The sequence below is a fragment of the Arvicanthis niloticus genome, chromosome 2, assembly GCF_011762505.2.
Source record: "Arvicanthis niloticus isolate mArvNil1 chromosome 2, mArvNil1.pat.X, whole genome shotgun sequence".
NCBI classification, from domain to species: domain Eukaryota; kingdom Metazoa; phylum Chordata; class Mammalia; order Rodentia; family Muridae; genus Arvicanthis; species Arvicanthis niloticus.
The window spans coordinates 90179152-90207118 of record NC_047659.1 but is presented as its reverse complement, the minus strand read 5'-3'; the positions used below and the strand labels follow the sequence as shown (position 1 = coordinate 90207118).

The 27967-nt window shown below is 53.1% G+C and overlaps 1 protein-coding gene across 5 annotated transcripts; it reads right to left on the bottom strand.

The window, feature by feature from the left end:
* On the bottom strand, window positions 1-23267 carry Bahd1 (bromo adjacent homology domain containing 1). 5 transcript variants are annotated; one of them, XM_076929492.1, is made up of 7 exons: window positions 23010-23267; window positions 7228-8649; window positions 5091-5470; window positions 4152-4311; window positions 3674-3750; window positions 2845-2945; window positions 1-2155 (listed from the first exon to the last, which is right to left on the bottom strand). In XM_076929492.1, the coding sequence occupies exons 1-7, from the start codon at window positions 23020-23022 to the stop codon at window positions 1966-1968; spliced, it is 2343 nt and encodes a 780-aa protein (XP_076785607.1). In that variant the 5' UTR covers window positions 23023-23267; the 3' UTR covers window positions 1-1965. The 5 variants fall into 5 exon arrangements, with proteins under 5 accessions (XP_076785607.1, XP_076785608.1, XP_076785606.1 ...); XM_076929493.1 differs by having other exon boundaries at window positions 2845-2936; window positions 5091-5473; window positions 23010-23263; XM_076929491.1 differs by having other exon boundaries at window positions 5091-5473; window positions 23010-23261.
* Window positions 23268-27967: the final 4700 nt, after the last annotated feature.

Genomic DNA, 27967 nt, shown 5'->3' with positions numbered 1-27967 from the left:
TTCTTTTCTAAATCAATACAATTTCTCAAATTTATTTATTTTTCTTAAAGAAGTACTTCTAATCTCTGTCAAAAGGGAGGTTAGGAAAGGTACCCCCTCCCTTGTAAACACTGAAATACAGATCTGGGAAACCAGGATCGACACACACAAAAAGTGCATTTTACAAAATATCAACTAAAATATATTTTACATGGATTATACTTCCATTGAAATTCTACCAGCTGCATTTTCATGTTCGAAAAAATATTTCCACATCTAAAGAGATTCCAAAAGCATTTAACATCTGGGCAGCAGCCCCTTGCCTCCTAGGAGGGTCTTATCTCCTCTCCTGTGGGTGAGGCTGGGCTCCTCGGCAGCACCCTAGAACAAGCAGGCTCCAAAGGGCTCCATCTCCACTCTTGACAACCTCTTACTTACGCCTTCCTCCAAAGAGCTTATTTAATGAGAAGTCTTCCCTTTGGGTTTGAGACAGGGCTTCCAAAACAACAACAAAAATTAACCTGTGAAGCCTTCAGGCCTCACCCAGCCCAATTACCCAACAGGAGCAGTTTATCTTCTAAGGATCAGGGCCTGAACCTGGGGTTGCCAGGTCTTTGCCTTCACGGTTCACTTCCACCTCCCAATGCAGCCTGTGTCAGACTATCCTCACCCCAGACTGCTGGACCCGTGTCTCCCTTCTCTAGGGAGGACCCAGTGCCATCTTCCACAGCGGATGCCCCTGTAATACACCCTTGTAGAAGTGCCAGGGTGGCAGGTGGCAAGCACTGGGCCCAAACCACACCACACTTCCCTGCACTGTACCCTCCCCAATCCCATGCTCCTCTTTGGTACAAACAAGGTACAAATAACCGGGCTTCAGCCCCTCAGACCAGGCCAACAGGGGACTGAGCATTCTGATCAATCACTGGTGGGGAGCATGAGGCTAGAACAATCTCTGGGCAACAGGAATGAACTGAAAACGCAGGGCCTAGCTCCTAGAGGAAGTGGCTGCAGCTCAGGTCTGTGGACTGATAACAGTGTTGATTCTCACTGGGATGTAAATTAGTGCAATCTACAAAAGACTAGGGTAGGGGGTGGCAGGGCAAGAGGAGCCACAACACTCCTTTGGTTTGATTTCAGGTGGGTGTGGCTTGAAGAGTAGTATGAAGTTCTGCAAGAGGTTTCCCAGAACCTCCAAGAATAAGGCAAGAGGAAAAATCTTCAGCAAATCAGGTAGCAATTTTCCTTGTCCCCTGCCCCCACCCTCTCTCCCAGCACTCATCTGCTCTTCCAGACATGATAAACTCCATGTTGACCAGTATTCTGGGAAGCCAGACCTGCTGGGTGACCCTTAATGGCAAGCTGACATGAGGCTGACACCCATGGGTCGGCAGGGTCAACTTGTGCCAGCACCAGTGGCTACTGCAGTGGTAAAGAAAGCAAGCCAGGGAAAAGCCTCGAGTCCAGGAAGAGGAAGTCAAAGCTCGGCTCTCTTGACTCACTGGAACAAGCCAGAGCTGTGCTAGAATCTGCAGAGCCTGGTCCCAGGCTGACAGGGGAGCGGCGGGTCACAGTGGGTGAGGTAAAGCTGGTTCCTGCTCCCCTTGGAAGGCCTGGGGAAGCTAGAAAAGGGCCTGGTAGGCCTGGTTCTGGAAGGACCTTACCCCTTCTTGTCCCTGCCCTTCCTTGGCCATGTCCCTCAGGCTTGGCCCAACCTCAGGGAAGACCGAATCTTCGGGAGTCTCCACCCTGGGGTGCCCAGATGGGCACCTCAGGCCAAGTTGAGGGTTTAGATACCTTTCTCATATCCTGGCCTCCCTTTCTCCCAAGGGGCCCAGAATCCATAGGGCCCCTGCCCTCCCTCCCCCCAAAGAGAACCACAGGCCAGCAACCCATGATCCCTTAACCAAGTGCTGTGCTTCAAGCAGTGCCCCCTGCCCCAGGCCCCATTCTCCCAAAGGCAGCCCCACTGTGAGCATGAAGAGGCTACTGGGGGTTCTTGAGGATGCGGCCATGGCGGAAGTCATAGACATGGCGGCAAAGGAACACCAGCTCAGGGTCCGTGTCCTCCGGCACTGTGCGGTGTGGTGGGGTGGAGTAGTCTGCAGATGGGGGCACCAGTGCTGTCTTCCGGCTGGGAAGGCCCTCGCCCCGGCGCTTGGCCATGGCACAGAATCTGCAGTGACACATCATACCAGCCTTTAGCATAGTCTCTTTGTCAGAAAAACCAATTCCTTCCCCACCCAAACCCTGGGCAGGAACTGAGAGGTGACATGCTTCTACTCTCACTCCCAAGGCTATGTACACTCTGCCAACTTCCAGTTGACTTCAGCCCCTGGGACACATACACCTCCCAGGGCTTTCTCTCTTAAACACTTCCCATTTTCCTAGACTTCTCTCAGAACAGTAGTGGGCCACAACATGATCATGAAGGCTGGGTTAAATTGTGTTAATTACCTCAATAGGGGATAGTTTTGCCAATTAAAAAAAAAAAAAAATTCTAGCCAGGTGTGGTGACACATGCCTTTTATCCTATCACTCCGAAGGTAGAGGTAGAAGGATATCTCTGAGTTCGAGGCCAACCTGATCTACAGAGTAAGTTCCATGACAGCCACTATCTGTCTCAAGCAAACCAAACCAAACCAAACCAAACCAAACCAAACCAAACCAAACCAAACCAAACCAAACCAAACCAAACCACAATAAAAAAGGTGTTAGAGGAAGGTTTTAGAGAAGAATACCTGAGTCCATAAGACTCTGGGCCTGGAGCATAGTTATTTCCTTGAAACTCCATGCAGTTCCCCCCAGATCACCCTAGCTGAGTCTGAGGGAACAGGCCAGATACTGGTGCAGGGTACTACCTACCTGCAGTACTCAGCAAAGGTCAGCACATAGCACTTCTCTTCAATGCAGGCCACACTGTTCTGGTCCTGATGTCTTGATGCAAAAACTTCATTCTGCAAAGGCTCAAGGAGAGACAGGAGCAGCTTAGTTGGTTATGGGAGCTAGAAAGAAGCACCTAACTCTAGGAATGTGCCGGCCTTAGCCACCTTCCGCAAATGAGGGAGTCAGTGTAGTCTAACTCTTGACCTGACTGCCTACTCTGTCCCTAAGAGGAAAGGAGATCGGTCCCTATCTCCTCCATGAAATGAAAGGTTCCACCGATGGGACAGTGTGTTAGAGTATGCCTTTAATCCTGGCAGTTGTATCTCTGTGAGTTCAAGGCCAACTTGGTCTACCCATACATATCAATTTTCAGACTAGCCAGAGTTATATGGTGAGACCCTGTCTCAAAAACAAAAAGCAAAACAAAAAACAAACAAACAAACAAAAAACAAACAAACAAAAAAAAAAAAGAAAGAAAGAAAGAAAAAAGTCCTTGCAATAAAATGTGTGCTCGGCCCGCCCTTGGCCTATAGGCCTCAGCCCGGAGGTTCTGTGTGCTGCAGGCACTAAAGGGGCTTAGTGAGCAGTGTCACCTCACCATCCTGTAGTTAGAATTGAACCGCTCATTCTCATTTTCAAAGCTCTTGACCCTCAACGGTCATAATTCCCATTTGGAACATAAGTTGGGACAGAGTTTGGGAAAGGCTGAACCCCAGGGGACTTGGCTGCCTCCTAGCTGGCCCCTCTCTATGCTGTGTTTTAATGCCACAACCTCTTGTTCTGGCCCCTCCCATGCCAGGCAGCTCACCTCATGCATGCTGGGGCTGCGGCCTCCCTGTAAGTGCTCAGGCCTGTAATACCACAGGAGGCTCATCATCAGTTCTCCTAGGGGACAACAGAAGAGGTCATGGCTGGAGCTGGCAACCCTGCTGGCCACCTGCCCTAGAGGTTTGTCCAACCCCAGCTACTGGCCCAATCCTACAGGCTCTGGCCACCTGTGTCCTCTGAGCAAGGCCAAGCATTCAGCAGCCTGGAATGCTGTTAGACATGGAGAGATGGGAGGAAGGCTCTGACGGTGAGGTATGGGGCAAGTGCTCAGGCTCTGGTGGCTAACAGAGTGAGAGCACAGAGTCAACTCAAGTCGCCACAGTCTCCGCAGGAGACAGACCCCAGATGAGGGGTAGGCAGACTCTGCCAAGAACGATGGTCTTGTGCCAGGCCAAACTCTAGGCAGGGGCCAACTGAGGGCAGCTGTCCCTTTGGTTCCCAGTCTGAGGAACATGTACCTGACTCAGGGTTCTCCCAGAGGGCAGAGATCTTGGCCACATAAGGTGTAGAGGTCTTTCTTGGGCCTGACTTGAGGAGGACAGTGTCTCGGACTCGGATTGTCTCTCCACGCCGCTCGACTGCCTGGTAACTCTTCCGGATGGCAGGTTCCGGCTCATCCTGGGCAACAAACCAATGACACAAATAAGTTTTCAGTGCCACACTCAGAGTGAGAATGGAGGGAAGCAGGAAATAATAGCCATTCTCCTTCATCAAGGCAGTCAACAAACTAAGCATAGCAGCTGGCTGGGTCCTCCTCTCCAAGCCTGGCTTTTGGGGAGAGGATTGAGGGTGGGAAACTCCTATGCTTGGAAAAAAGACTCTGGTGGGGATGTGGCTGGCTCTCTAAGCATCTGCACTACTGGCGCAGTCTGAATCTGAACCCTTAAATAATCATTTTAAGTGGCAAAGCCTTGGTCAAGTTATCTAAGCCTGTTTCCTTCTCTATGCAGAGACCGTGGAGGAGCCTACTACATATGGTGGTGGTGAGGGTCACAGAGCCTGCAGCATGCAGAGCGCTCGGCTTAGTTCTACTGTTGATTTCAGAAGTACTCAATCCATTTGGGTTGATACTGCTTCCACCGCCCAGTGTTCTATCACTTAACTTTCTGTGTCCACCCAAACTCTTCCTACACATTCTCTCCAAAGACCCCATTTTTGAGTAGGGTGGAAGGTGGACTGGATGGGGATAAGAAGCCAAAGACTTAGGGCACTGAGAATAAGTGACAAACAGAAACCACCAGGGCATGTGATCCAGGACTCAGGGAAGGGGCAGAGGGGGGTGCTGAGAGCAACATGATTGGTTCCTGAAGTGAACAGAGTAGCCAGACCCAATCTTATTATGTGTCCTGTGCCCTATGGACCCCACCTGTTCCCATCAGCTAAGAGCTAACACTCACCAGGACATACACTGCCTTCTCACAGGCAGCACCTACAGGCACCCAGCCATTAGTGCGGCGGCGCCGGCGGCGGCGAGGACGTGGGCGCTGGGCACGTGGCTGCTTGGGGTGGCTGGGCCTGCGGGCAGCCTTGCTTCTCACAGTGTGCCGGCAGCTGGAGCCTGTGCGCAGACCTGACTTGGAGCCGCTCGGAGGCTTGGCGCTCTGAGGGCACGCCCGGGCTACTGTCTGGGGCTCCGAGATGGGCGTCTGAAGATGGGGGATAGGCTCTGCTGCAGGTGGCACACTGGGTACAGGGCATCCCAAGAGGGGGTGAGCAGGTGAGGCTGGGTGGCCAGCTTCTGGGAGAGGAAATTCCAATTGGCCGAGCGACCTGCAGCCTTCTAGAAAAAGGAGAGTGAGTCAAGGCAGGTAGGATCAATGGTGACCCCTCGAGGATCTGCTTTCAGGTCTCAAGACTCACTTAGTTCTAAGGCACAATTCAATGGCCAGAGAGGTGGCAGATGGGACAGGGCCCTTTCTTCACCTTAGAAACTGGGCTGCAGACATTTATGTGTTCCCTTCTAACTGGACGGAGTGACGGCAAAAACATCTTCGTTAGCTCTGACTTAAGCTTCTCTAGGGTTTTCACAGGACTGAGAAGCAGGGGGTTCTGGAGTCAGACAGACTAGAATATGAGTCCCACACCTACCACTTACCAGCCATGTGACCTCAGGCAAGTCACTCTGGCCCCTCTGAGAAATGTTAAGTAGTGCTTTCAAGTATGACGCAGAATTTCCTGACTGTTTTCCTTATTTACATATTAACTCATTTCACCTTATGACACCCCTGAGGTTAGGTACTATCACTACCACTTTACAATGAAGGAAACAGAGCAGTCACTGGCTCATCCAATGGTCACAGGGGTTGGGGGGCATTTCAATCCAGGTAGTTTGGCTAGTCTGCCTAATTACACAATTTGCAACCTGTGTGTCAAGCACTGAGAATGGTTCTTGGAACACAGTGCTTATTGGTAGTCTTACTTATCAGGGTGAGGGTCTAAGAGGAAAAGCCAAGAACCAGCCTGCTCTTGTTTCTTAGGACTCCAATTCATGCTAGAACCTGACATAACCAGTCTGGCAAGAGCCAAGTGGGCTATAAAGCTGTTTTATAGACCCCTACATGAAGGGGTGTGGGGAGAGGAAAGAAGAGAGTAGAGAAGGCCCAGCCCTCACCATTCACACAGGGTAGACCTGCTGGTCAGGATGGCTTTAGTCACCTCATTTCTACCCAGAAGCCGGGGACAGCCTTTTCAGTCCAGTGCTATTTGTGCTGGGCACGAGCCATTCTGGTGTCTGAGCCCACTGTGACAACAGTGGAGAACACCGCTGGTATGCCCACATACCCTGTCTACACACAATTATTCACACATGCCATGCTTGTGCACCTTGTCTTTTTCAAAGCCATACACTACAGCAAAACTCCCACTACCCCTGGTATAACTTCCTGAGTCCATAACCTTCCTATGTAGACAGTCTGGACTCCTGGAACATGAAGAATGGCAGCTCTCCAAGGGAAGAGGGAGTCCAGGACAGAAGAAGGCACATGAGAATGGCTTGGTAAGATCCTAGTTTGATTCTTCCTCCCCCAGGATTGGGGAATAAATCCCATGCATATATATTAAGTCAACATTCCTATCATGGCTAAGCCCAGGCCTTTTTCTATTTTTGTTAGAGACAGGGTCTCTTTCTGTAACCCTAGCTGGCCTTAAAGCATGATTCAGCCTTCAGTGGAGCTGAGCTTATAGACCTGTACCTCAGGGCTTACAGAAGGCCCTAACTCCTGTACCTAGGCGTCTAAGGGGAATCCCAATGTGGGAGGAAAGACCTTTTTGTCCCATTCCATGGCAATGTCAATTACTTCCAAGCTGAAAAATCTCACTGACAGTCTAGGCAAAGCAGGCCCTAAGAGCTAAACATGGGGCACTTTCCTGGGACTGTTCCTAGGCTGACAACATTGCCTAAATGAGTAGAAACCTCCCTTCTCAAAGTTCCCAGCCTCCCAGGTAGTACATAATCCCAACAGAGCCCTTGTCCAGCAGCCTCCTGGGACGCCATGTCTTAAACCCCACCTAGTCACGTGTCCCCACAAGGCTTACCTGCGGTAAAAGGCATTTTGTAGGGGCAGCCACCACAGGTAGTGCCAATGTGTGTGAGAGACAGAGGCAGCACTCCACAGATGCTGTAGCCATTCGTTCCAGTGTCCTCACCGGAGCAGTAGCGAGATGCACTCCAAGGAGGGTGCTGGAAAGGGACGCTGGAGGGCACTGAACTTGGGGCCATGAGCAGCCCCTCATTGGGGCCTGCCACCGGAGATAGCTTGCCTTCTGGAAGCATGGGGCAAGGAGAGTAACCTCCACACTGCAGCCCATCTTGGCCACAGTACAGGTAGAAGCTGCCCAGTGCAGTGAGCTCAGGCCCTCCACATGGACCACTATAGTCGGCTGGGTTGCCCGGCAACGGCAGCGGAGACAGCTGAGGTGCAGGGAAGGAGGGCTGATGTAGTTCCTGCTTGGGGGCAGGTGACTCCTCGCCTGGACGCCCAGGCTCTGGCTTCAGGGCTGCCTGCCCACCCATCAGCAGAGGCAGGTTGGGGCGCAAGGGGTTCTCCAGAGCCTTGCCTGGGGCCTGGTGAGATGGCTGGATGGGTGGCCCACGAGGAGGAGCAGATGGCCAACGCTCATCAGGCTGCTCTTGCCAGTTGGGGGGCCCTGTAGCCTCCCCAGAGCCAGTCCCTTGCCGAGCCTTGGGACAGTTCTTGCCATTGACCTTTGGCCGCAGGGTCTTGGGTGCCAGGGGCTCAGTGGAGCGTCCATCTGCTTCTGCTTGGGCACGAGAAGATCGAAGAGGTAGCTCCCGCTCCTGGCTGAGTTTTAAGAAGGCAGCAGCATTTAGGCTAGCCAGTCTCTTGGGAGCTGGGTCTCCATCTCGACGGGTACCTTCATCTGGGGCTAGCTCTGGGGACAGGTCCCTACTTCCTTCTCCAAGATCTCCCAGCCGAGGTCGCTTCTTAGAGAAAGACCAGGACCCTGTGGCCCGGTCCCGGCTACGGTGAGGGTCCCCACCTCTGCTTCGGCGGGCACCTGCCAGGCTACTGGAGTCCTCCCTCTCCAGCAGCAGATTATTCAGGGCCTCTGCATTCAGGGAGGCGAGGCGCCGCTTGCGGGGCTGGACAAGACCAGCATCCTCACTGGACGGGGTTGGACTAGGGGCCTTGGGCAGGTCCGGGGGCAGCTCATCCGCCTCGTCTGCACTGCGTGGACCAGCCACATTCTCCAGGCGAGTCAGCAGCACTTTGCAGGCTTTGGGCTTCTCTGGGACTAGTGAACGTTTGCGCAATGGGTAGTTCTTACGTCGTCCTGTAAGGTGCCCAGGGCTCGCAGGCATGCCTGGCTCCACGTCTTCAGCCCCCTGCTCCATATTGCTGTCTTCCATCTGCAGGGGCTCCCCTCGGCCAGTGGGGCCGGAACTTAGCATAGGAAGGGACTTCCTCCGAGTGTGTGTCATGGAATCCCTCCAAGCTGCAGGACAGAAGGCAGGCAATGAGAAGACCTGGTCACTGCCCCCTCTTCCTCCACTGCGGCCTATCCACCCTCACCTGAATCGACTGTGGCTCACTCCTGCTCTTGTCCTCCAGCTCATAATTTCCTAGGACCAGCCTTCCAGATGCACACAGTCAGACTCTCAGTAGCTGTCCAAGGACTTGCTCCCCTTCTCTCCTTCTAGCATGGAGTCGCCATGAATTAAGTCTGGCAAGCCTGGGGAGTGCCGCAGATAACAGCACCAAGGCACAGGAGGAGCGAAAGCGACAACCAGACCTCTTCTTTTCTCCTCACTTTGAAAAGAGGGGCTCTGAGAACACAGCCAGAACAGGGCTAGGTGGTAGGAGCATTTCAGAAACATGACCAAAGCACTACCAACTCCTCCCTCAAACCTGGCCTTCTGAGACTGGCCACAGGAGGAAAAAGAGATGGGCAGAGGTGTTGAGTGGGAGAGCCTGCCTGCTGGGCAGGGGAAGGGCAAATTCATTCTATCATGATACATACCATGACACATAAAGCAAGAGGACCATAACTGAATCTTTCCAGAAAAGCCCTAAGAAACATGAGGCCTGAGTGTGCCCTAGGAAGCAGGCCCCAAAAACTTGGTTCAGATTTTAGAAAAAGGCAGCTCAGAGAACCACTATCAATAAAGGATACTAGGCTCTGATCAGAGCCAGTAAGGAGACGAAGCAGTGGTCCTTCTAAGTTCTGCCCTTTCCTCAGTTTCCCTTGATAGGCAAGGTGTTAGGTAGTAGGCACAAAGAGTAAGGGAGACTGCCTCAGGAAGCCCAAGGATACCCGTGACCAGGCATGATCCCTAACTTCAGCTTTGTACACATGTGGGGCAGCCTGATCCTAAGTTCTAAGTGACAAAGGCCAGACAGAGCTGTCTGAGCCATGCACTGCACTCTTATAGTGAAGGCAATGCACAACTGAAGGGTGAGGGAGGGTGGCCAGACTCCAGAGCCGGTCACTTCCAATCCAGTATCCAAAGCACAACGGCTGACACTAGAGGTGCCAGACAGTGCAGGCTCCTCCTCAGGCACCTCAGGAGCCTTCCCCATCACCGGGCAGGCAGGCCAAGCTTTTCAGCTTAAGTTTCCCCACTGTTGTTATTCATTCTGGGAGAAGTCCTTGATGGGCTGAGACTTAGCCCTGAAAACCCAAGCGTGAGGACTTCCAGGCTTCCAGGCTTTGCCAAGTTTCCCCAGTTAGTTCTGTGGTCTTAGGTTAGTGATGGGGCTCACTGGGTGCCTTCTCTGTATAGACACACTGCACTAGCATAACAAGGATGCTGAGAAAACTCAGCTGACAGGGCAGTGTAGACAACCCTCAAGGAGAAAGGACTGGGATACCTGCGAAAGGGAAGACACAATGGCCATTTGTGGGGACCTGCCACTGTCCAAACCCAGGTCCCAGGCACATTGGAGTCTACAGGAAGCAAATCCATCCATTCCTATATGGCAGGGCTCTGTGAAGTTCTCTTTTCTGCTTTGAATCAGTGACCACTGTAACTCAGCATACTCACCAGCATGCCCCTTTCACTTTCAAAAGCACCCAAGAGCAGACAACCCACAGACCCTTTTCTCCAACCAGGGTGCCCCGTGCCGGAGGTGGATCAGCCAAGAGCAAACACCACCACACCCCAGCCATATCTGTATTTCCAGCCAAAGCCAGGTCCTGCTTCCCCATCCCCGAGGAGCTTAGAGATGAAGGATGAGTGAGAGATCTGACAATACAGCCAAACATGGGCTGAAGCCCCTCAACAGGCCCCAAGTTGCCAGAGCAGCTGGGCCTGGGAATGGCTGGGAGCCAAGGGTGAGGTCACCTGGTCCTGTGGCCTTTGAACACATGGATCCGAAGCACAGGGTGAAGGGGGGTGGGAAAGGATACAAGACTGAGTAGCATGGCTAGTGAAGGGCTGTGGGTGGGGAGGAGACTGGCTGCCTGCTGGTTACATGGGTGTGCTGACTGTCCTTGGATGTCTTTCCCTCTTAGGACCTTAAAGGTTTCAAGCAGAGTGGTGGGAAGAAAAGGCAGTGGCCACTTTCAGGAGATTTCCTTAGACTGTGTGTTCCCTGTAGAGATGGCTTCATTTTTAACTTCCCACTGAGTATTCAGGGAACCTCTGCTTCCCCCCTTCCCCCCCCAGGGCTGGACATCAGGGAGCAAGTCCTATTTCTAAGCCAAGCGCAGGAGCCTCTTGCTAGCCTCCTCTGCATCTGCCAAACCTCCTGTCACTGGCTAAAGACTGCCAGGGCCATCAAAGCACATTGTGCAATAACCTCCAGCTTTCATGTGGTGCCTCAGTGGCTGTCTTGAGGAAGTTTGGGGTCTCTGCAGCCAGCTTCTGCTGCAACTAGATATTGGAGAGCCTGTGACTCATGCTCTGAAGCACCTGTGAGAACCTCAGCAGCAGCTTTTCCCTGGGGTGGGGCTGGGTGGAGGGGCTTGCAGCTTGGGGGTGGGGGGAGGAGGGAGGAGGGAGGAGAGAAGGCTCCAACCTGAGGGAAGGAAATCCCAGGCATACAGTAGGCCTGGCCCCCATTCCAGGAGAACAGATGTCCTGGAGGCCCTCTTATTTACACTAATTCAACCAGGAACTTTCTATTGCTTATAAGTGGTGAGGCTGGGGTATTTTGGCATTGTTCTGCTCTCTGGAACAGCCTACCCCTGCATATCCATGCTGGCCCCTTGAGAGATGGGCCTGGGAAGGAAGCCCCAGGGCAATTACCTTTTACTGAGCTGGTATCAAGCAAGCTTCCACTGGGGAAAACCAGTCTGACTGTCATCAGCTCTGAACAGCTGCCCTGAAGGACAGTGGCTGGCCAGAGGGCTTCTAGGTCAAAGACCCCACAAGTTGAATCCAGAATACCCATGAGCATACAGCAAAGCTGGCAGGCCAGAGATGTCCACTCTAGGTACATCAAAGGCTCCACACAGGGGGGTCTGAAGTGTAAAGGTGAGCGAGTGGAACTAGGCTTCAGTGTGACTCAGATCTGCCCCAGGGTGGGGGGGCGGGGGGCTAGCAGAAGCCATCCCCCTAGGAACAGAGAATAGAGGGAGTGCACATGCAGAGTGCTTCGTGTCCAGCTGAAGGCTCCAGCAAGAAAGGTCAGGGGCCTGGACTGAGGTCATAATATGAATTACTCCCATAAACTAAATCTGCCCCTGGTTAGGAAGAGATCCTTAGAACTGACTCCGGGTTCTCTTACTACAGTGCCCCAGGTCTCAGTCTTAGGGCTGGAGATGCTCTACCCCTAAAAAGAAACACTGGCTTTCTTGAATCTTCTTACTGGAAAAAAAAAGAGTAATAACTAAGTCTCCCTTCCATGCACACGTGTGATGGCACCAGGGAAAACAGACACCGCTCTGCTGGACTACTATGGTAAAGCCAGGCAAAGGTACTATATTGCTCGAATCTCTTGGTGAAAAACAGACAGACCTGAGGTAGACCTGACTCTCAGACTGGGATGCAGCTTCATGGTAGAAGGCTTGTCTAACCATGTATAAGGTCCTGGGTTCTATTTTCAACTTTTGGAAAAACAACAACAACAACAACAACAACAAAAAAAGCTGCTTCTGTCCCAAATGCATACCTCACCTGTGTCTGAACTGGAAGAGTGTCCTTGTCTGAAATGGACATACCAAATTAAACCTTACTTCCCAGAACTGACAAGAATGGCAAGACATTGTGGAGAACTGAAGTTTTTCTCTCTTTCCCAGCCATAGGAGAAGAGGCACCAATTATTAGTTCTCTATAGCAGGAGCCAAGAGCAGCCTGGATTGAGCATCCAAGCATCCAGCCTGCACTTTCACTCTGCTCTGCTACTATTCTGTTAAGGACACTCAAATGTCCACCCCGAGGAAAGATGGGGCAAGCACAAGATGAGGTCAGAGTGGCAGGTGTTCTGCCTACACACAGTATCTGACTGAGGATCCACTGAAGGTACCCCTAAAACCCTACTAAGCACTGCACCACCTGCTAAGAGAGCAGTGGCTCTGGCTGCCAGCCCTGCCAATCTGGCCTCACTTGCTACAGGTACTCAAGTCACATTGCTTAACTACAGAAACACATAGGCAGAAAGGACAGCACAGTGAACAACCAAAGGGAACGGGTTCCACCCATCTGGGCACTGGCATGCTTTTGAATGTTCTTAGGTCTGGCATCCATCTGAGGAGTCACACCTGCCATCCAGAGGCACGAATACTGTCCAGGTCCTATAAGACCACACCTGCTCCTCACAGATCACAGTGTGATCTTTGAGACTCCCAGAGACACAGAGTGAATACTGCACAGCAAAGGTTCATGCCCACTCCCTGTAGGCAGGATCTGGTTATGGCAGCTCAGCTCAACCTCAAAGCCAGGTCTGACTTTATCAATTCTGATGACTCCAGCATGAGAACCCATAGGCCAAAGCCGGCCAGCTCCCCTTCAGTAACTGTAAAGGCACACAGATCTACTGTGGGGTGGGGAGGTGAGGGGCACTAGACTCCCATGTCTGTTAGAGATCAAAGTTTAGGGCAGGAACAACAGAGACGGTAAGCTCTTGATGGCCAGAAACTGCCAACACTTCAGTACTGAGGCAAAGCCCCAACAGGCAGGGAGGGGTTGAAGAAGGGAGAAAAGACAGCAAGCACCTTTCCTATCTATGGATCCCTAAACAAGGAGAGTGGGCAGAGAGCATTGTGCTTTGATAATGTCTGTGTCCTGCTCCACGAAACTGACAAACTAGAAGGTAACCGTATGTAATACCAACTAGTCTTTAGGGGCTTTCTTTAAACATTTTTTTTGGTATGTACAGATGTGTATGAGTGCATACGCCAATAGAACATGTGGCCAGAGGACATCTTGTGGGAGAGTTAGCTCTCTACTTTTGCTATGAGGGTTCTGAACACTGAACTCAAGACTATCAAGCTTGGCAACAAATGCCTTCACCCACTGAGCCACACTGTTGGCTCTAGGGGATTTGTTTAAAGGTCCAAGCCTCTACCTTAGCCAATTTACCCTTCCCTAGCTCTTCCTGGTGCTCCTGTGAGCACTCAGAGCACCTACGGCTCGTACCCAGGCACCTCTTACGACCTTCACCCTTGCTGTCCGCCCCACACAGCAGAGCTGAGACCTGACCAAGACTGGAAAAAAGCCTTGCTCGGTTTACTTTTCAAAGCAAGACTTTGTTTTTAGGAGTAAGAACATGTATCGAGTGCTGAGTATACACCAGGCACTTAATACAAGCCCATTCTCTTTTTTAAAAATTACCTTTTGTGTACTGAGTGTTTTGACTGCATATGTGTACCATCTGTGTGTCTGGTACCCACCAAAGTCAGAACAGGGTGTCAGATCCTCTGAGACACCCTGAGTTACAAACAACTGTGAGTCACCATGTGGGTGCTGGGAATCAAACCTAGGTCTGAGCCACTTCTCCAGCCCTAGGCCATCTACACCACCCCCCCCCCCCCAATAAGTACCAGGCTAAGGGATGAAAATAAAAGTACGAGAGACAGAAACTGGAGTGTGGGCTAGTGGAATGCAGGGGGAGCTGGGGGAAGGGAGGGCCAGCAGAAGGCTGTGATGAGGAGCACCCGAGCTGGCTGAGAGGTTTGCAGAGGGCACTTCAACCGAGGACCTAAGCCACACCAGGTGTGTTGTGAGAACAAAAGCCCAGCAGGGAAGGCAGTGCTAGCCATCCCCAAGTACCAGGATGCAAGAAGACAACAGGCAGAATAAACTTTCCCTAGATTCTGCCGGGTGGGTTCCACAAGGATTCCAACATGGGGGTGCAGGATCTCCAGACCAGGCTCCCTCAAACCCCACTACTGTATGCTACACTGCCCAGGCTGGGTTCACAGAAGCACACTCATGCTTGGGGGCACAACCCCTTGCTCTGAGCAGCTGTCTGGAGACAGGAATAGGTCAGCGCTTCCCGTATCTCAATTAATGGACTTTTAGCAACTAAGGAGAAAACTTTGTAATACTGATAAAGCATTCCTTAGTAAGAGTCCACAGCTTACCAACCTGTTCTTCGAGCTTGTTCAGGAGTGGCAAAGAATGTATACTGATTCAGTCACCAGGACAATGCTCTGGATGGACCTCAGAGAGAAAGCACCTCCTTGCCTAACATTTGCAAATCTCCAGCATCAGTAAAAAGAAAAAAGGGGGGTGGGTGGCTACCTCCAGGTTCTGAACAGAAGTGACCCATCAAGTCAGGAGAAGAGGTCCGTCCAGACCTTCCCAACAAAGAACCTCCTGAACAAGGGCGCCACAAAACAAGTCCCAAAGACCAAGCCTTCCAAACATTCCACCAAGGGAGGGAGTCACAAGGCAGGCTGCAATGCTACCTCAACAGGTTGCAAGCCTGGGGGAGGGTTAGGTAGGATCTGACTTCCCCACTACTAAATTCCAGCCACAAAGCTTACCTGGCTGCTAGCTCACTGGCTTGACTCACAGAGGTTAAAAACCCCTTATTCAAAAGGCTTGGCTGGGTTAAGTATTTTAGATTTCTGGGTATTTTTTTCTCAGTCCATCTTGGAAAACACACATACACATACTTTACCAGGTACACATCTGAAATCCAAAAAAAAAAAAAAAAAGAAAAAAAAAAAAAAAAAAAGAATATGTTCCCAAACACACAGCTTTTGAAGCAATCCAGGACTTCACATGCCTAGATAGGGATTCCTCTGGCCTTCAACTTTCCCCCTCATTCCCAGAGAGTCCGCTGAGCCTATCCAAATTCACATTCATAAATGAATTTGTATTTACTCAACTCTTTCACAACCATTCCTTTTTTTTTTCCTCTCCTAATTTGCCCTAGCTACCTCAAGGAAAAGATTCTACTTCTTACCTCCCACCAATCATCAACCATTAATGATTAAATGTACACACATTTATGACAAAGAATGCCCAAGATAGTCTGGGGATAAAGCTTGCCCAATGCTGGCAGTAATGGGTTTGATCACCAGCACTGTATAAAAGCAGGCAGGATGATGCATAGCTGTATCCCAGCTCTGGAGGTGGAAGCAGGAGGGTCAGTTGGCTCAAAGTTCCAAAGAAACCCTTATAAGCATTTTCGAAACAAACCCATTTTATTACCTAGAAAGTGGTGAGTGTTCCAGAGAGATCGAATTTTACAGTAAATCCAGAAAAAGAGCTTTTCCCAGCACTGACGCCAGTCTATAGGCCTGAAGGAAATCCTTTTCCCCTGGCTTAGATTGCAGTGGAGACTGAGGGTGGCCTATGGTGGTGTAGACACCCACCTTAACTTATGGAGACAGAGTAAGTGCTCCTGGCTTCCTTTCTTCAGAGCAGACAATCTCTAGTACTTTCAATTTTCTCTAAAGATCATTTCCTCTCCATATGATTCTTTTGCCTACATTCAGTGGAAACTGTATGAGTACCTGTAAGTGCAAAATAAGGGACACCAACCCAGGTCTGGGAAGCCCCCAACTGACCCTGATGATAACGGTACTTTGCTTCTGTGCTTCTTGCAAAATTTTCAGGATCTCAGGGCATCAAGTAGCAGGCAACCAGATAATAACTATCCTAAGAACACATTTCTAAACCACCTGGCCACACAAAAAGCTGATAAACAAATTGTGTATTCCCAAACATTCTGAACAAGTGACTACATTTGAAGGGCCATTCCTCTCTCCTGCAGCACGAAATGGTAAAAGTTGTATTGGTAGAGGCAGGAACTAGGTATGTTCCTTTTCTCCAGGCTAGGGAATCAACATATCTGTCCTTCCCAAATCTCACAGAGAAGGAACAAAGGCAAGAGAAAATAATTAGAGCCACGTAAGTCCTTAGCTAGTACCGATATCATTAACTATTGAAAGACACCTATCTTTTCATTCAAGTAACTTAGTTATGGTACTCTGGAAGTTACCAACTCATAAAGCCAGACTTAGAGACAAACTCTCAGTCCTCCCTGGCAGATCAAGCCTGAAGAGGACCCTCCACAGTGAGTCACATAAATAACCATCCTTGCTGATACTGCCCACTGTGCGAAGAGAAATGTAGTAACACTACCCCAGGACAGTGACTACACTCTGAGTCCTGTTCTCCAAACCTAGTGGCCTCTCACCCCCAGCTTTCTCACCTAGATGCCTGGGATAGATACCCATACCGGTACAGGGACCCCAGGACTTGGCAGCCCTGAGCAGGATGTTTGAAGCCCGTTGCTTCTTCTACCTCTTTTAGCCATCTTATACCTCATTAGCAGAAAAAACCAGGAGATGGGCTGGAGAAACAGAGGAGTCGACATTCAACCAGTCCATTTTAGTCTAGCTACATGCCTCCCATACGAGCTAGGCAGGCTCTCATCATCGAAGACCTCCCAGGCCTAACATGGAAGATTTAAGCAGCCCGAGGGGTCAGGAGCTGCAGAATCTCAGATCACTAGGTGTCAGGAAGGAGCCTTTGCTATAATTTTCATAAGCTCTGGACCGCACATGGTATTTCCCATCTTTTGATGTTGGCTCATCAAGACAAGGCTAACAAGCCCACAAAGCTAGAGAACACAGAGGCTGCATCAGAACCAAAGTCCCTCCAAAGTCACAAAGGCACAAAGGAAACAAGCCTTGCCAGACCGTGTTAGCAAACTCCCATAAATACTTGGGCTGGGGTAGTGCTGCTTATGTGAACTGCTTCCCCATTGAGAGATGCTGCTTTATTTACATTCTTCACAACCCATTCATAAAAAGGAGGCCCTTTAATGTCGGGACTGTTCATATAATGCTCCATAAACTCAGCAGCTTTGGCTGGCAGCCTTAGTTCAACACAGGCTACTTTTCAGCTCTGGGGACATTTCCCCCCTTGGTTTTTTCTCCTCCTTAATGACTCACCCACCTTGCGACAGGGCACTGAGGCCAGATGTGGCCTGAGCAAGGCCAAGAGGAACAAAAGCAGATAAAATGAAATCACTATAAGTCCTCTTAGATGCTATGACGGAGAGGCAAGGAGAAATGAGAATAAGCAGCCAGTTTTCACTGAACTGCAATTTCAAGTAGATATGCTAGGTTGAATTTCTTTCAGGTCTACTGAAATTTCCTTCTTGACTGCTACCCAATTCATGCCTCTAAACACTGAAGTGTAAGGAGGCACTTCCTCTATCTCTACACAAGAGAGAAGGGCTCTTTCTGGATTGTAATTTGCATCATGGATGAATAAATTAAAAGGTTGTTTTCTCTTCTGATGGTTCTAGAGCTGCTGGCTCAAACAGGAGCAAAATTTGCTCAAGGTGAAGAAACTCAGACAATGTCCCTGAAGAGGGAAAGGACTGTGTTTCAGGATGCATGCTACCGACCGGGCAGGCAGATGAGAGCGCTCAGGAGAGGCTTTCTGAGGTGGTTTTTCTGTTACAGTAAGAGAGAAGTAGGATTTTTTTCTTAATTGACAGGGGAGAGGTCTGCATTGCCATGGCAACTGTGAGGGGTGGCCTTCCTGATTGGAAGGTAAATGCTGGTTCATTAATCATCAAACTGGGGCACAATTGAAAGGTTTGGGGGAGAGAGGATGGGTGCAGGAGGTGTGTCTCTTCACCACCTAGCACCAAACCAGTCATCAGTCTTCTCCCATGTCCCCCATGGTCTGGGTTTGATCGGCAATATACCAACTTCTAAGACAGTTGGAATAATAGCATTTCTTCCCCAAAGCTTCACCTTGGGACAGGCATAGCCCCTAAAGTCAGTAAAAACACTTATTATAAAAGGAACCCTACAAATCTCATCCACATGACTGACCCCGGTTTACTTTTCTTCTCTGTTCGCTAAATCGTGTCTTCTCTCTCACTGACACCCAGATGAGAAGAGGTAAAGCATATGGATTCACGAAGTATGAACAAGTAAATTGCAAACACACAGCAAAGCTGGGTACAGAAAGAATGGTCCAGTGGGGACAGGAGGAGAACAGGATCACAGCCCCTTTCCAACTCATGTCTGGGTGGTGTCATGTGAACCATCTACAGGGCCAACTCCCCAGCAGCAGCTCAGGAACAGCAGTTAACATGGCCATGGCCAGAGCCTCACAAACATGCCCTAACTGTACACCTTTCACAGAAAAGGTCAGACCTCCAAGGACTGAATCCATACTGAGCTTTCTAGAAGAGCCAAAGGTTCCCCTCCATTCCCATTGAATTCCACATCACACAACACTCAGAGGAAGATTAGACTGCACACGGACACACACGTTTAACTCTTAACTCCAATTCATAAGAACCTACCAATCTACATTTGAGAAGATACCATGTTAGACAATCCATTTTCACAAGCTCACTGGCCAGAGCAATGTCAAGACAATGGACGAGTGGGAGAGCAGGAAGGGCAGGAGCTGGGAGCAAAGGGCAGGGAGACACAAAAGTGCTCGGCAGGAGCGAATAGCCTTAGGGACACTGTCTAGGGTCAGACTGCAGGAAAAAGAAGCCAGCACAATGTAGTGAGTAAGAAACTGACTTGTGGAAGGGGTGCTTTGGGAGAAAGATCTGGTAGCTGCCTACAGACTGGATCAGAAGAGCCAGAGGAAGCAGGAGGAAAATGACACGGGAACATGGCAACAGAAAGGGAGGGAGGAGGGAGACACCAAAAAGAACAAACCAACACAAGCAATGGCAGTGCACACCAGGAGGCAGAGAGAGGAGACTGGTTTGCAAGTCCCAGGCTAGCCTCTGTTCTAGAGTGGTGAGAGATACAGGAGAGAAACACGGGAGAACAGGGACAGAAAGAAATGGAAAGCGAAAACATATCTCATTAATGGCTCAACTCCCCAGAGTCAGCCGTCCCAACACTGATCTGACAGACAAGCATCTCCTGCCAGGTTAAACCCCTGCCACAGAGGGAAATGTTATTTTGGCAATTCCCACCCTCTGGCAGCCAAACCAGGTCACCCTTATGACTGCCACCAAAAGAAATCACATACAGTGCAATCCCAGCAAAAGAAAAGATTCTCCAGCCTTCTCTGGATTTTAGACATACAATTAAACTCTCTGAAACAAACTTCAGTCTCTTGTGTGAAGTAATACCCCCCTTTCCCTACAAGCCTCAACTCCACCCAAGCTGGGGTCCAGACTCTTCTGGGGAGAGAGATGGGTGCTAGGATTGAAGTCCACAGCCTGCTGCTCCTGCTCCTTTGGCAGACAGCAGCTTTCTCAAGGTGGGCTTAGAGCCAAACCCAGCCGAGTGCTGCTCTTGACCAGTCCCACTGGTGTGCCACTCCAACCCAGATTTTTCTCAGCAAAGGCCATGTTCTCAGCTGTTATCAGCCTGAGTCTCCTCTCTTCCTGTTCCCAACCTAATCACATGAGGAGGGGCACGGGAGCTGAGTGAATTTTCTCAAACGGGTAAACAGCATACAGCACAGAGCTGCTCACCCCTGGGGTTAGCAGTACTCTCAGAGCTTAAGCCAGAGATTCCAAAGTGTCCTAGGACAGTGGTGTTCCCTAGAAATATGGTCCCTCTGACGCTCTTTCCTTTTTGGTAGAAGATTATGGAGGTGTAGAAGATGGGGAGAAACGTGTCAGGTGGTACAAAAGAAAGCTGGAAACCTTAGTTTATGTCATCATCAAATTATCTGCCTCGATTTATGGACTCAGCTCATCATGTGGGGTACCTTCTTGCCCACGGAAAACTGCTACAGCAATAGTGAAGGCAGCGCCAAGCACAGTGGGTGTGTATGTGTTGGGGGGTGGGGTCCCTTAGTCCCAATCCAAGTAGCCGTCTGTGCTCTTAAGACTGCCGACAATGGGCCACTAGGAGACATCCCAGGTGGAGTTAAACCTCTACCGATAGGCAGACTTGCTGAAAGCCTCTCACTGCTAGCAGGCTCTGCTCGCCTCTGAGTCCACCAGCCCATTCGCCACCGGCCAGGGCACTCGGTGCGCACACCCCCAACCCTGCCCCTCCGCCTTGGCTAAGTCGACCCCACTCTTCCCGGAGCCGCGAGGATATCTGCGGCTACAGCCCAGAGCCAGTGCCGCAGCTCCTCCCGGTGGACGCCCCGGCCCCCGCAGTCCCCAGGGCAGAGTCCGGCCCCGTGCCCGCCCCTTGGGGTGGGTGCCCCGGACTCGCTCCCCTCCCCGATACCACTACCTGCGCCCGCTCGGGCGCCGCCTTTGTCCGGTTCTTCATCGCGGAGCGGGCCCCTTGGGCCCGACCTGACCCGGCCCCCAGCCCCAGAGGAGAGGCGGCGGGACTGGCAGGACACAACCAGGCCAGGCCTGGAGCACCGGGTCCTGCTGTCACTTGGAGGCGGTCTGACAACTTCGATTCCCCCCGCCCCACCTCGGACTCGGCCGCCGCCCCGCACGGTCCCCATAGGGCCTCCCGCGGCCCACACTCGCTGTTCGAACCGGTCCCCTTCCGTCTTCGGCGCCTCCCTTCCTTCAGCCCGACCGGATCGGGTCCACACTACCCCTTGCCTTGACGCGGCCCCCATCCCCACCCCCCCTCCGGCAATTGTCGGTCAGCTCCCAACCCCGGAGGGCGCCCCCCACCCCGAGAGGGCGCTCCCGCGGCGACGCCCCCAGCCGCGGCCCCTAGCCTCGGGGACCACGATGGGGGAGGGGGCTTGGCGGGGGCCTTGCCGCCCGCGCACTCGGAGGCGAGCCGGCTCCGCCGCGGCGAGGAAGCACCCCGCGTCCTCCCGCCCTCCGTAGCCCGGGACGCCCGCACCGCCGCCGCCCGGCCAAGCTGCCACCCTGCGGCCGTCACCCACCCCGCCCCCGGCCTGCGAGGCGGGCGCCCCCCGGGGGCTGTCACCTCGAGGCGCGCAGTGCTCCCCGATGGCGGGACCGCAGCGCCGGACCCGGGGGAGGGAGGAGGCGCGCGCGGGCGGGCAAGCAGCCGCACCTGCTTCTTGTCGTCCGTCCGTCCCTTCCCGGGGCTGGCGGGGGCGGCGGCGCGGCGCGCTCGGCGGGGCGCGCTGACGGGCGGCCGGTCCTCTCCCTTTTGCTAGTCCGCCTACCTAGCTCGCTCGCTCGCTCGCTCTTGCTCGTTCGCCCTCCCCTTCCCCCTCCTGGATCCCAGCTCCTAGCTCACCGGGACGAGCGGCGCGGACGGCGCGGCTTTGGGCGCCCGCAGGCCCTGGCCGGGCTGGAATCCGGCGGCTGGAACCCCCCGGGGGCGCTCAATTCCCGGGCTCCACGCTGCTGCGTCAGCGCCTCCTCCTGGGGGCCGGGGCCGGGCGGGCGGAGCGGGGGCCGCGGTCGGGCGGGGCCGTCGGGGGGGCGGGCGCGCCTGGCCGGGGCGGGCGGACGGCTAGGGCCGGACGGGCGGGGCAGGCGGCCGGACGGGCGAGCAGCGGGGGCCGGGCTCCGGGATCCGCTACGCCGCTCGCGGTTCCCCCACAAACTCCCCGAGAGCGGAGCCTCCGCCGCCCTCCTTCCTGCTTCCTCGTCCCCAGCCAATCAGCGGCGCGCCCCTCGGCAAGCTCCGCCAATCAGCCGCCCCGCCCTGCGCTGGCCCCGCCAGCCAATCCGGCCCTCGGCTCCCCCTCCCGGTCTCCAACCAATCAGAATCGTGGGTCGGTCGTCCCGACGCAGGGGGCAGCACGAGGCGGCCGGGGGAGGCGGTGCGGGGAGTGGTGGGGCCTGGGGGGAGGGGTACGGTGCCAAGGGTGGTGGCGGGGGATGAATCTCTTTGCCGGCTTCTTGTATTTTCTCCTGGTCTTTGGAGCCTGAGCCAGTATCCCATGGTGACCTGACCCTGAAGCCCCAGCACCTCATTGCAGACCCCCACCCTGAAAAATCTTAGCGCGCCCCCGCCCTGACCATCACCCTTCTACATCCCTCTTCCCTCGTAACCGCTCCAGCACCCGCTACAGTAAACTGAGGGCCGAGGGGACACCCCACCCTCCTCAGGCTGCTGCCCCCATGGCAAAGCTTCGGGAAGACCAACCGAAAAATTCAAGCAAGAACAACACCCCCTTTCCTCCTGAAAGGGCCCCAGACTCGCGCGAAAGGGCCACGACTGCTGAGAAGCCCCTCCCGCCCTTGCCTCATCTTTCCGACTTCCCTGCTTGCCACGTCTCCTTTCCTTCCTAACAAGGTCGGTCCTGACTCGGTAACCCCTCACCCGCATCTCTTTTTCCTCTTTTTGCCCGTCACCTACCGCCCCCCACCCCAGATCCCAATTCGCCCTCTTTCAGAAACCAAGTGTGGAACCCTCATCCATTTCTAGCTGACAGCAGAGCCTGGTCTGTGAGTCCTTGACACCCACACACCCTCTTCCACCACCGCGGGGAACATCAGAGCTCTCCGGGGGAGAGGGAAAGGGGCGGGCAGCCCAACAGGCGCAGCTGGACACACTCCTTCGCGTCCCCAAGCCAGGGTAGAACCAGTGCAGACACTTACCTAGCTTCCCCATAGTCACCTTATGCTGTGGCTCTGTCTCTCACACCCACAGACGTGCTTTTCCAAGCCTGAGCACGCTCTCGGGGTCAGCTGGGTGGGTGGGCACAGCAGGCTGAGGTCATACGAAGGGGTGGGAAGTCCCTGGGAGGTGCGGGAAGGGGCTGTGTCCTGGACACCTTGTAGCGCCAGAGCCAGCCCAGGACTTCACTTCAAGGAGCCGTAATGTGCACACAGTAGGTTCTTGAGAAATACCGAGTCCACCCCTGAACAAAGCCTCATTCCCAATTCAGGCGGGGGAAGGGCGCTTTGGGAGGTAAAGGAGCAGGAGCAGAAAGGGTAGTGTCAAGTCACCCGAGCCTGGGAGCAGCCGGGGAGGGGCTGGGCCCTGGAACGCCTAGGGCAGAGAAGCGCCCAGAGTGCTGAGGAAGCCTGGTTAGTAAGCAGGAAAAACCTAGCCTTGGAGAGTGGCTTAGGGGCTCCCTCTGCACTCTATACAGTTCCCCACCTTTTCTAGACCGTGCTACTGACGCACTGACCCGGGCACCTTTTAAGGTAACTAGGGCTGCCAGCCTCTGTGGCTGGGCAATAGCCTTCCCTCGGGGGTGGGGGGTGAGAGAGACAGAGACAGAGAGACAGAGACAGAGAGACAGAGAGAGACAGGGGGTGGGGTGGGACAATTCATTTGCCTCCAGAACTGCCCCGGGGTCGCCCAGACTACCCAGCTAGTCTACGGGACGAGGTTTACCAAGGTCGTGCTAAAATCGTGGTGCGCCAACTTCTCAAAGGACCAAATTCTCTTAGTACCTCTGTCCTTCTACTTTCCATCTTTAGGGCAGGCAAAATCCCAAACCTCGGAAAGTAGGGCACTGAAGGACTTCTCCCTTCACTGAGCCTCCCAAGGCAAAGGTACTCTGCAGTGCTCCCCAACCAAACAGGCCAGCTATACTTTCCATCTCACAGAATTAGCTCCTCTCCTCAGCCAAGTCCACTATCCTGTCTCACGGTAGACCCCAGTCCGTATCAAATTGGGAGTAGAGGGTACTTCTGGCCACTTAAGTGAACAAGGTAGGAGAGCAGACTCTCTGATTATGGGGGGCGGGGTGGGGTGAGAATGTGAGGATCAAGAAAAAAATAACTGGTCACAGGGAAAGAAACTCAAGTGGCAGCCCACGTTTAGCCTGGGAACTGTTAGAGCAAGATTGCTGGGGTGGGCTTCTTCCTGGCACCTTCAGGTAAAACCCCTGTGGTCCTGCTACCAGACGAAGTTGACTTATTTGGGACCCAGGTGGAAGGGAAGAGAGAATCCTGATGGTGGAGGACCCAGGAACTACTTAGATTGCTCAGCCTGCTCAATAGCCAAAGGAACTCTGTCCTCAGAGCTCTCCCTGTGGGTGGCTGGCTCATTTGCCCCAGGAGGCTCTGGCTCAGTGGGCTTATGGCTGGGGGTGGGGTCTGGAGGGAGGAGTACAGGCTTTCTAAAGGCACTGGATGTTCCTCCTTTAGCAGCCCAATGATCTCCTGGGTCCCCTTCTCTCTTGCTTTTCAATGCTGGTCCACAAGCCACACAAGAGGAGGCCAGGGTTTTAGACAGGCTGCTTGTACCCCAAAGGGAGTTTTTGGCCTCCTGTCCTCTTTCACTCCATTTTCAGGAACCCCTGCATCTGGACCATCCTCCTTCCCAATCCAGACACTTTCCTATTGTAGAAATATTTAATCTCAATCCAGGGTTTCTACCCCGCCTTTGACCATTAAGTTCCCGGATAAAAGACACACCCCCCCTTACACACACACACACACACACACACACACACACACACACACACCCCCTTTATCTTTATAATAAGCCATAATCAGCACATCTGGAAAAGGCTCCTGCTCCCATAGTGTCTTCCTTAGTGCATGCAGCCCCCATCCCACTCTACCAGAACAGCTGTGCCAGTGCCTGGGGGTTGTCACCTTTCCTCTCTCTCACCAAAAAAGGGTTTGTCATTTGATCTAGAAATGGGTGGTCTGGAAATGGATAGGTTCATCAGGTCTCCATGACTATCCCCTTCAGCAGAGGCTTGCTCTCTTTACCTAGGCACCTCCAGTAAGGGTTAGCTCCCTCGGAGCAGGAGAGCCGAGAAAAGGAGATAGATGCCAGGAGGAGAACATTCAGGGCCAGAGAGAACACGCTGCACACCCTTCCCCCACCATGTACAACTAGACTGACAGCAGGGACAGACTGGCTGCTCTGTCATCCCCAGTTCAGCCGAGAGGCACCTCCTCCCACTGCCGCAGCAGTCCCAGCAGACCGCCTGCCCTGAGATCCAGCCACTGGCACGGGGCAGGGCACCCAAGCCTGCAGCACAGTTTCTGTGAAGGTGGCACCAACCACTTTCACCTGCCTCGATGTCATGCCCAGGTGTCTCCTTTCTGGGTGTAGGCAAGCAGCCCTCCCATCTCACATCAGACCATCCAAATTCCAGGTCCCAGAACACTGAGTAGCCTGGCCCCTAAGCCCCACTGGAAGAGATGAAGGAATGAATGGCTCTCTTCTGGAGGAACTCTTTGTCATAGATTAAATTCATCGCCAATACTTGCCCCCTCCCCCATCAAAAGACGCCCCCAGGGGTGGGAAAATAAAGTTAGACTTTTATAGTCCTTTTGCTGGGACCTTGCTCTCTCTCAAAGGGATCAGAACACCCCCCTCTCCTTAAAGGGACCTCCGGAAATTATTTGCCCTCAGGCAAAGCCAAGTGTAGAAGTCTGGTTTTTACCTACTGTGGCCTCTTTCCCTAGGGATGGGAAGGTCAGAAGTGCTCTCTTTGTAACTAAGCCGAAAGGGTTGGGCTCCCTCCTGCCACCAAGGAGCCAGTTGATGAGTACCCATCAAAGAAGAGGATCGTCTCTCTTCCCTAAAAGCCACAGGATGGGTCTGAAGGATCAGGATGATGTAGGGGTCTGTGTGGGACCAGTCTTCATAAAAGCCACCAGCGCTTAGACTTTGGGGATCGCATTCCATGATGCTATGTCCCAAGCCCCCATCTGTCCAGCGCTACCCTCCAGATTGCTAGCCAGGGAAGTCTTTGCAGGCTGCCCCTCCCAGCGAAAGCTGTTTCTGTATTCTCCTTCCCTTTGACACAAGACTTTGCCTCGTTGGGTCCCTTGTCCTTCCCCTTAAGAAGCATCCTCTACCCCACACGCGAGTTGCCTCCCTGCAGTGCCAACAACTGCTGCTTATACCTATTTCAGGCTCCTTCCTGCCCTAGTCGCTGTCCCTGGGGTCCGCCTGCACCCCCACCCGTCAAAAGGCTGGGGGATGGGCACACCTCCGCTCCCTAGAGCGCAGCAAAGCAGCATCTTCTCTCCGCTGCTTACTAGGCACTTAGGTTCATTCAGCCCTTAGGACTAGAGGGTGTGTGTGTCGGGGGGAGGGGGTGCCGAGGAGGGGGCATAAATGGCGGAGAGGGGCCCGAGGGCGCTTCAGCCGAAGAGGAATAGTCACAAGTCGCACTCACTAAAGCCACCTCTTCTGTATTCTCCCTTCGCCGGTGGAGGGTCGACACTGCTGGGAGAAGACTTTCCTGGCGCTTGGGAACCCGCCAAGGCCGCCCACCCTTGCCATTCTCAGGAGGAGACTCCCCCCCAAGGGCTGGAGCAGTGAGCCTCCTCCCCCTCCCCCGTAGCTGCAGCAGCCTCCGGCTGAGGTCAGGCTCCACCTCCTTTCTCCGGATGGAGAGCGCAGAGGGTTGTTTGTTGTTGGGGTGTGTGAGGGAGAAGGTTCGAGATCACCTGGCTGGGTGGGCACGCCTTTGGGAGTCGGAGCTGAGCCGGGTGGGCTGGGTTAGGCTGAAGCCTGCCCTAGAGGGCGAAGTACTAACCTCACCCCCCACTCCGGCCCCATCCCAAGGTTCGGACTAGGCTGCCGGGTCTGCTCTGCTGCAGCTTGGGTTCTGCAGAAGGCCACGTCCCCCTCCCCCCTCTGCGCTCCATCCCTTAGGGAGTGATCTGAATGTCCCAATGCAGAGGCCAGTAGGAGAGTGACTTCCTACTTTCAAGATGCTTCCAGTCCCGCACCCGGATGGGTTGTGGGTAGAGGGAGGAGGAGACTGAAAACTAACTTTCTGAGAACATCGTGTAATGGCTGCTGGGGAGGGGCAGGTGCCAGGGTCTGTTCCCGGGTGTAGGGTTGGGAAAGGTGCGGGTGTTCGGACAAGAGTCCACGACGCGAGTTTACTTTGCGGAGGAGTCGGCATTTTTTTTTTTTTTAAGGCCGACCTTCGAGAATTAGAAAGATGAGGACACCCTTTTAGTATAGGCAGGGATCTGTGAGACAGGCTGAGAGTAGGACCCGAGGCTGGAGAGCCATTGGGGCTACTCGAGTTTTCTAAGACAAGTCACATCCTGTCCCGAAGGTGTTGGGGGCACTCTAGATCACTTAAGGAAAAGAAAATCTCGACCTGAGATCCAAAATGCAAACTGATTGAACCATAAGCTCCCTTCCTGCAGGGGTAGTCGGGCTGCCCTTCGATTTCCTGGTAGTTTAACTTTTGGGTCTCACCCTCTCTCCCAGGTAATAATTGGGTGGAAATGGTTCCTTCTGGGGTGCCCTTAATGATGCTGCACTCCTTACAGCTCCTACTCCTGCCCACCATTGCCGGGAAAGGCAAAAGTGACTCGTTGTTTTCACCACCAAGGCAGCCAGCCTTGCCAGCCTCCAACCCTTGTTTACTGGAGCAACTACCAAAAAAGATGCCAACATGGAGACAGAAAGTGCTTCCTCCCACCCTACTCCTTTTGAGATTAGAACTCTCTGGCTATAACAATGTAGAGACCAGCATGGTGGCAACTATAAGCCTCTACTCCCATCCCTTGGTAGGCAAAGGCAGGTGAATCTCATCGAAGCCAGCCTGGTTTACTTCCAGACTAAGCCGGGGTGGGGGGTGGGGTGGATGGGGGTGGGGGGAGAGAGGATA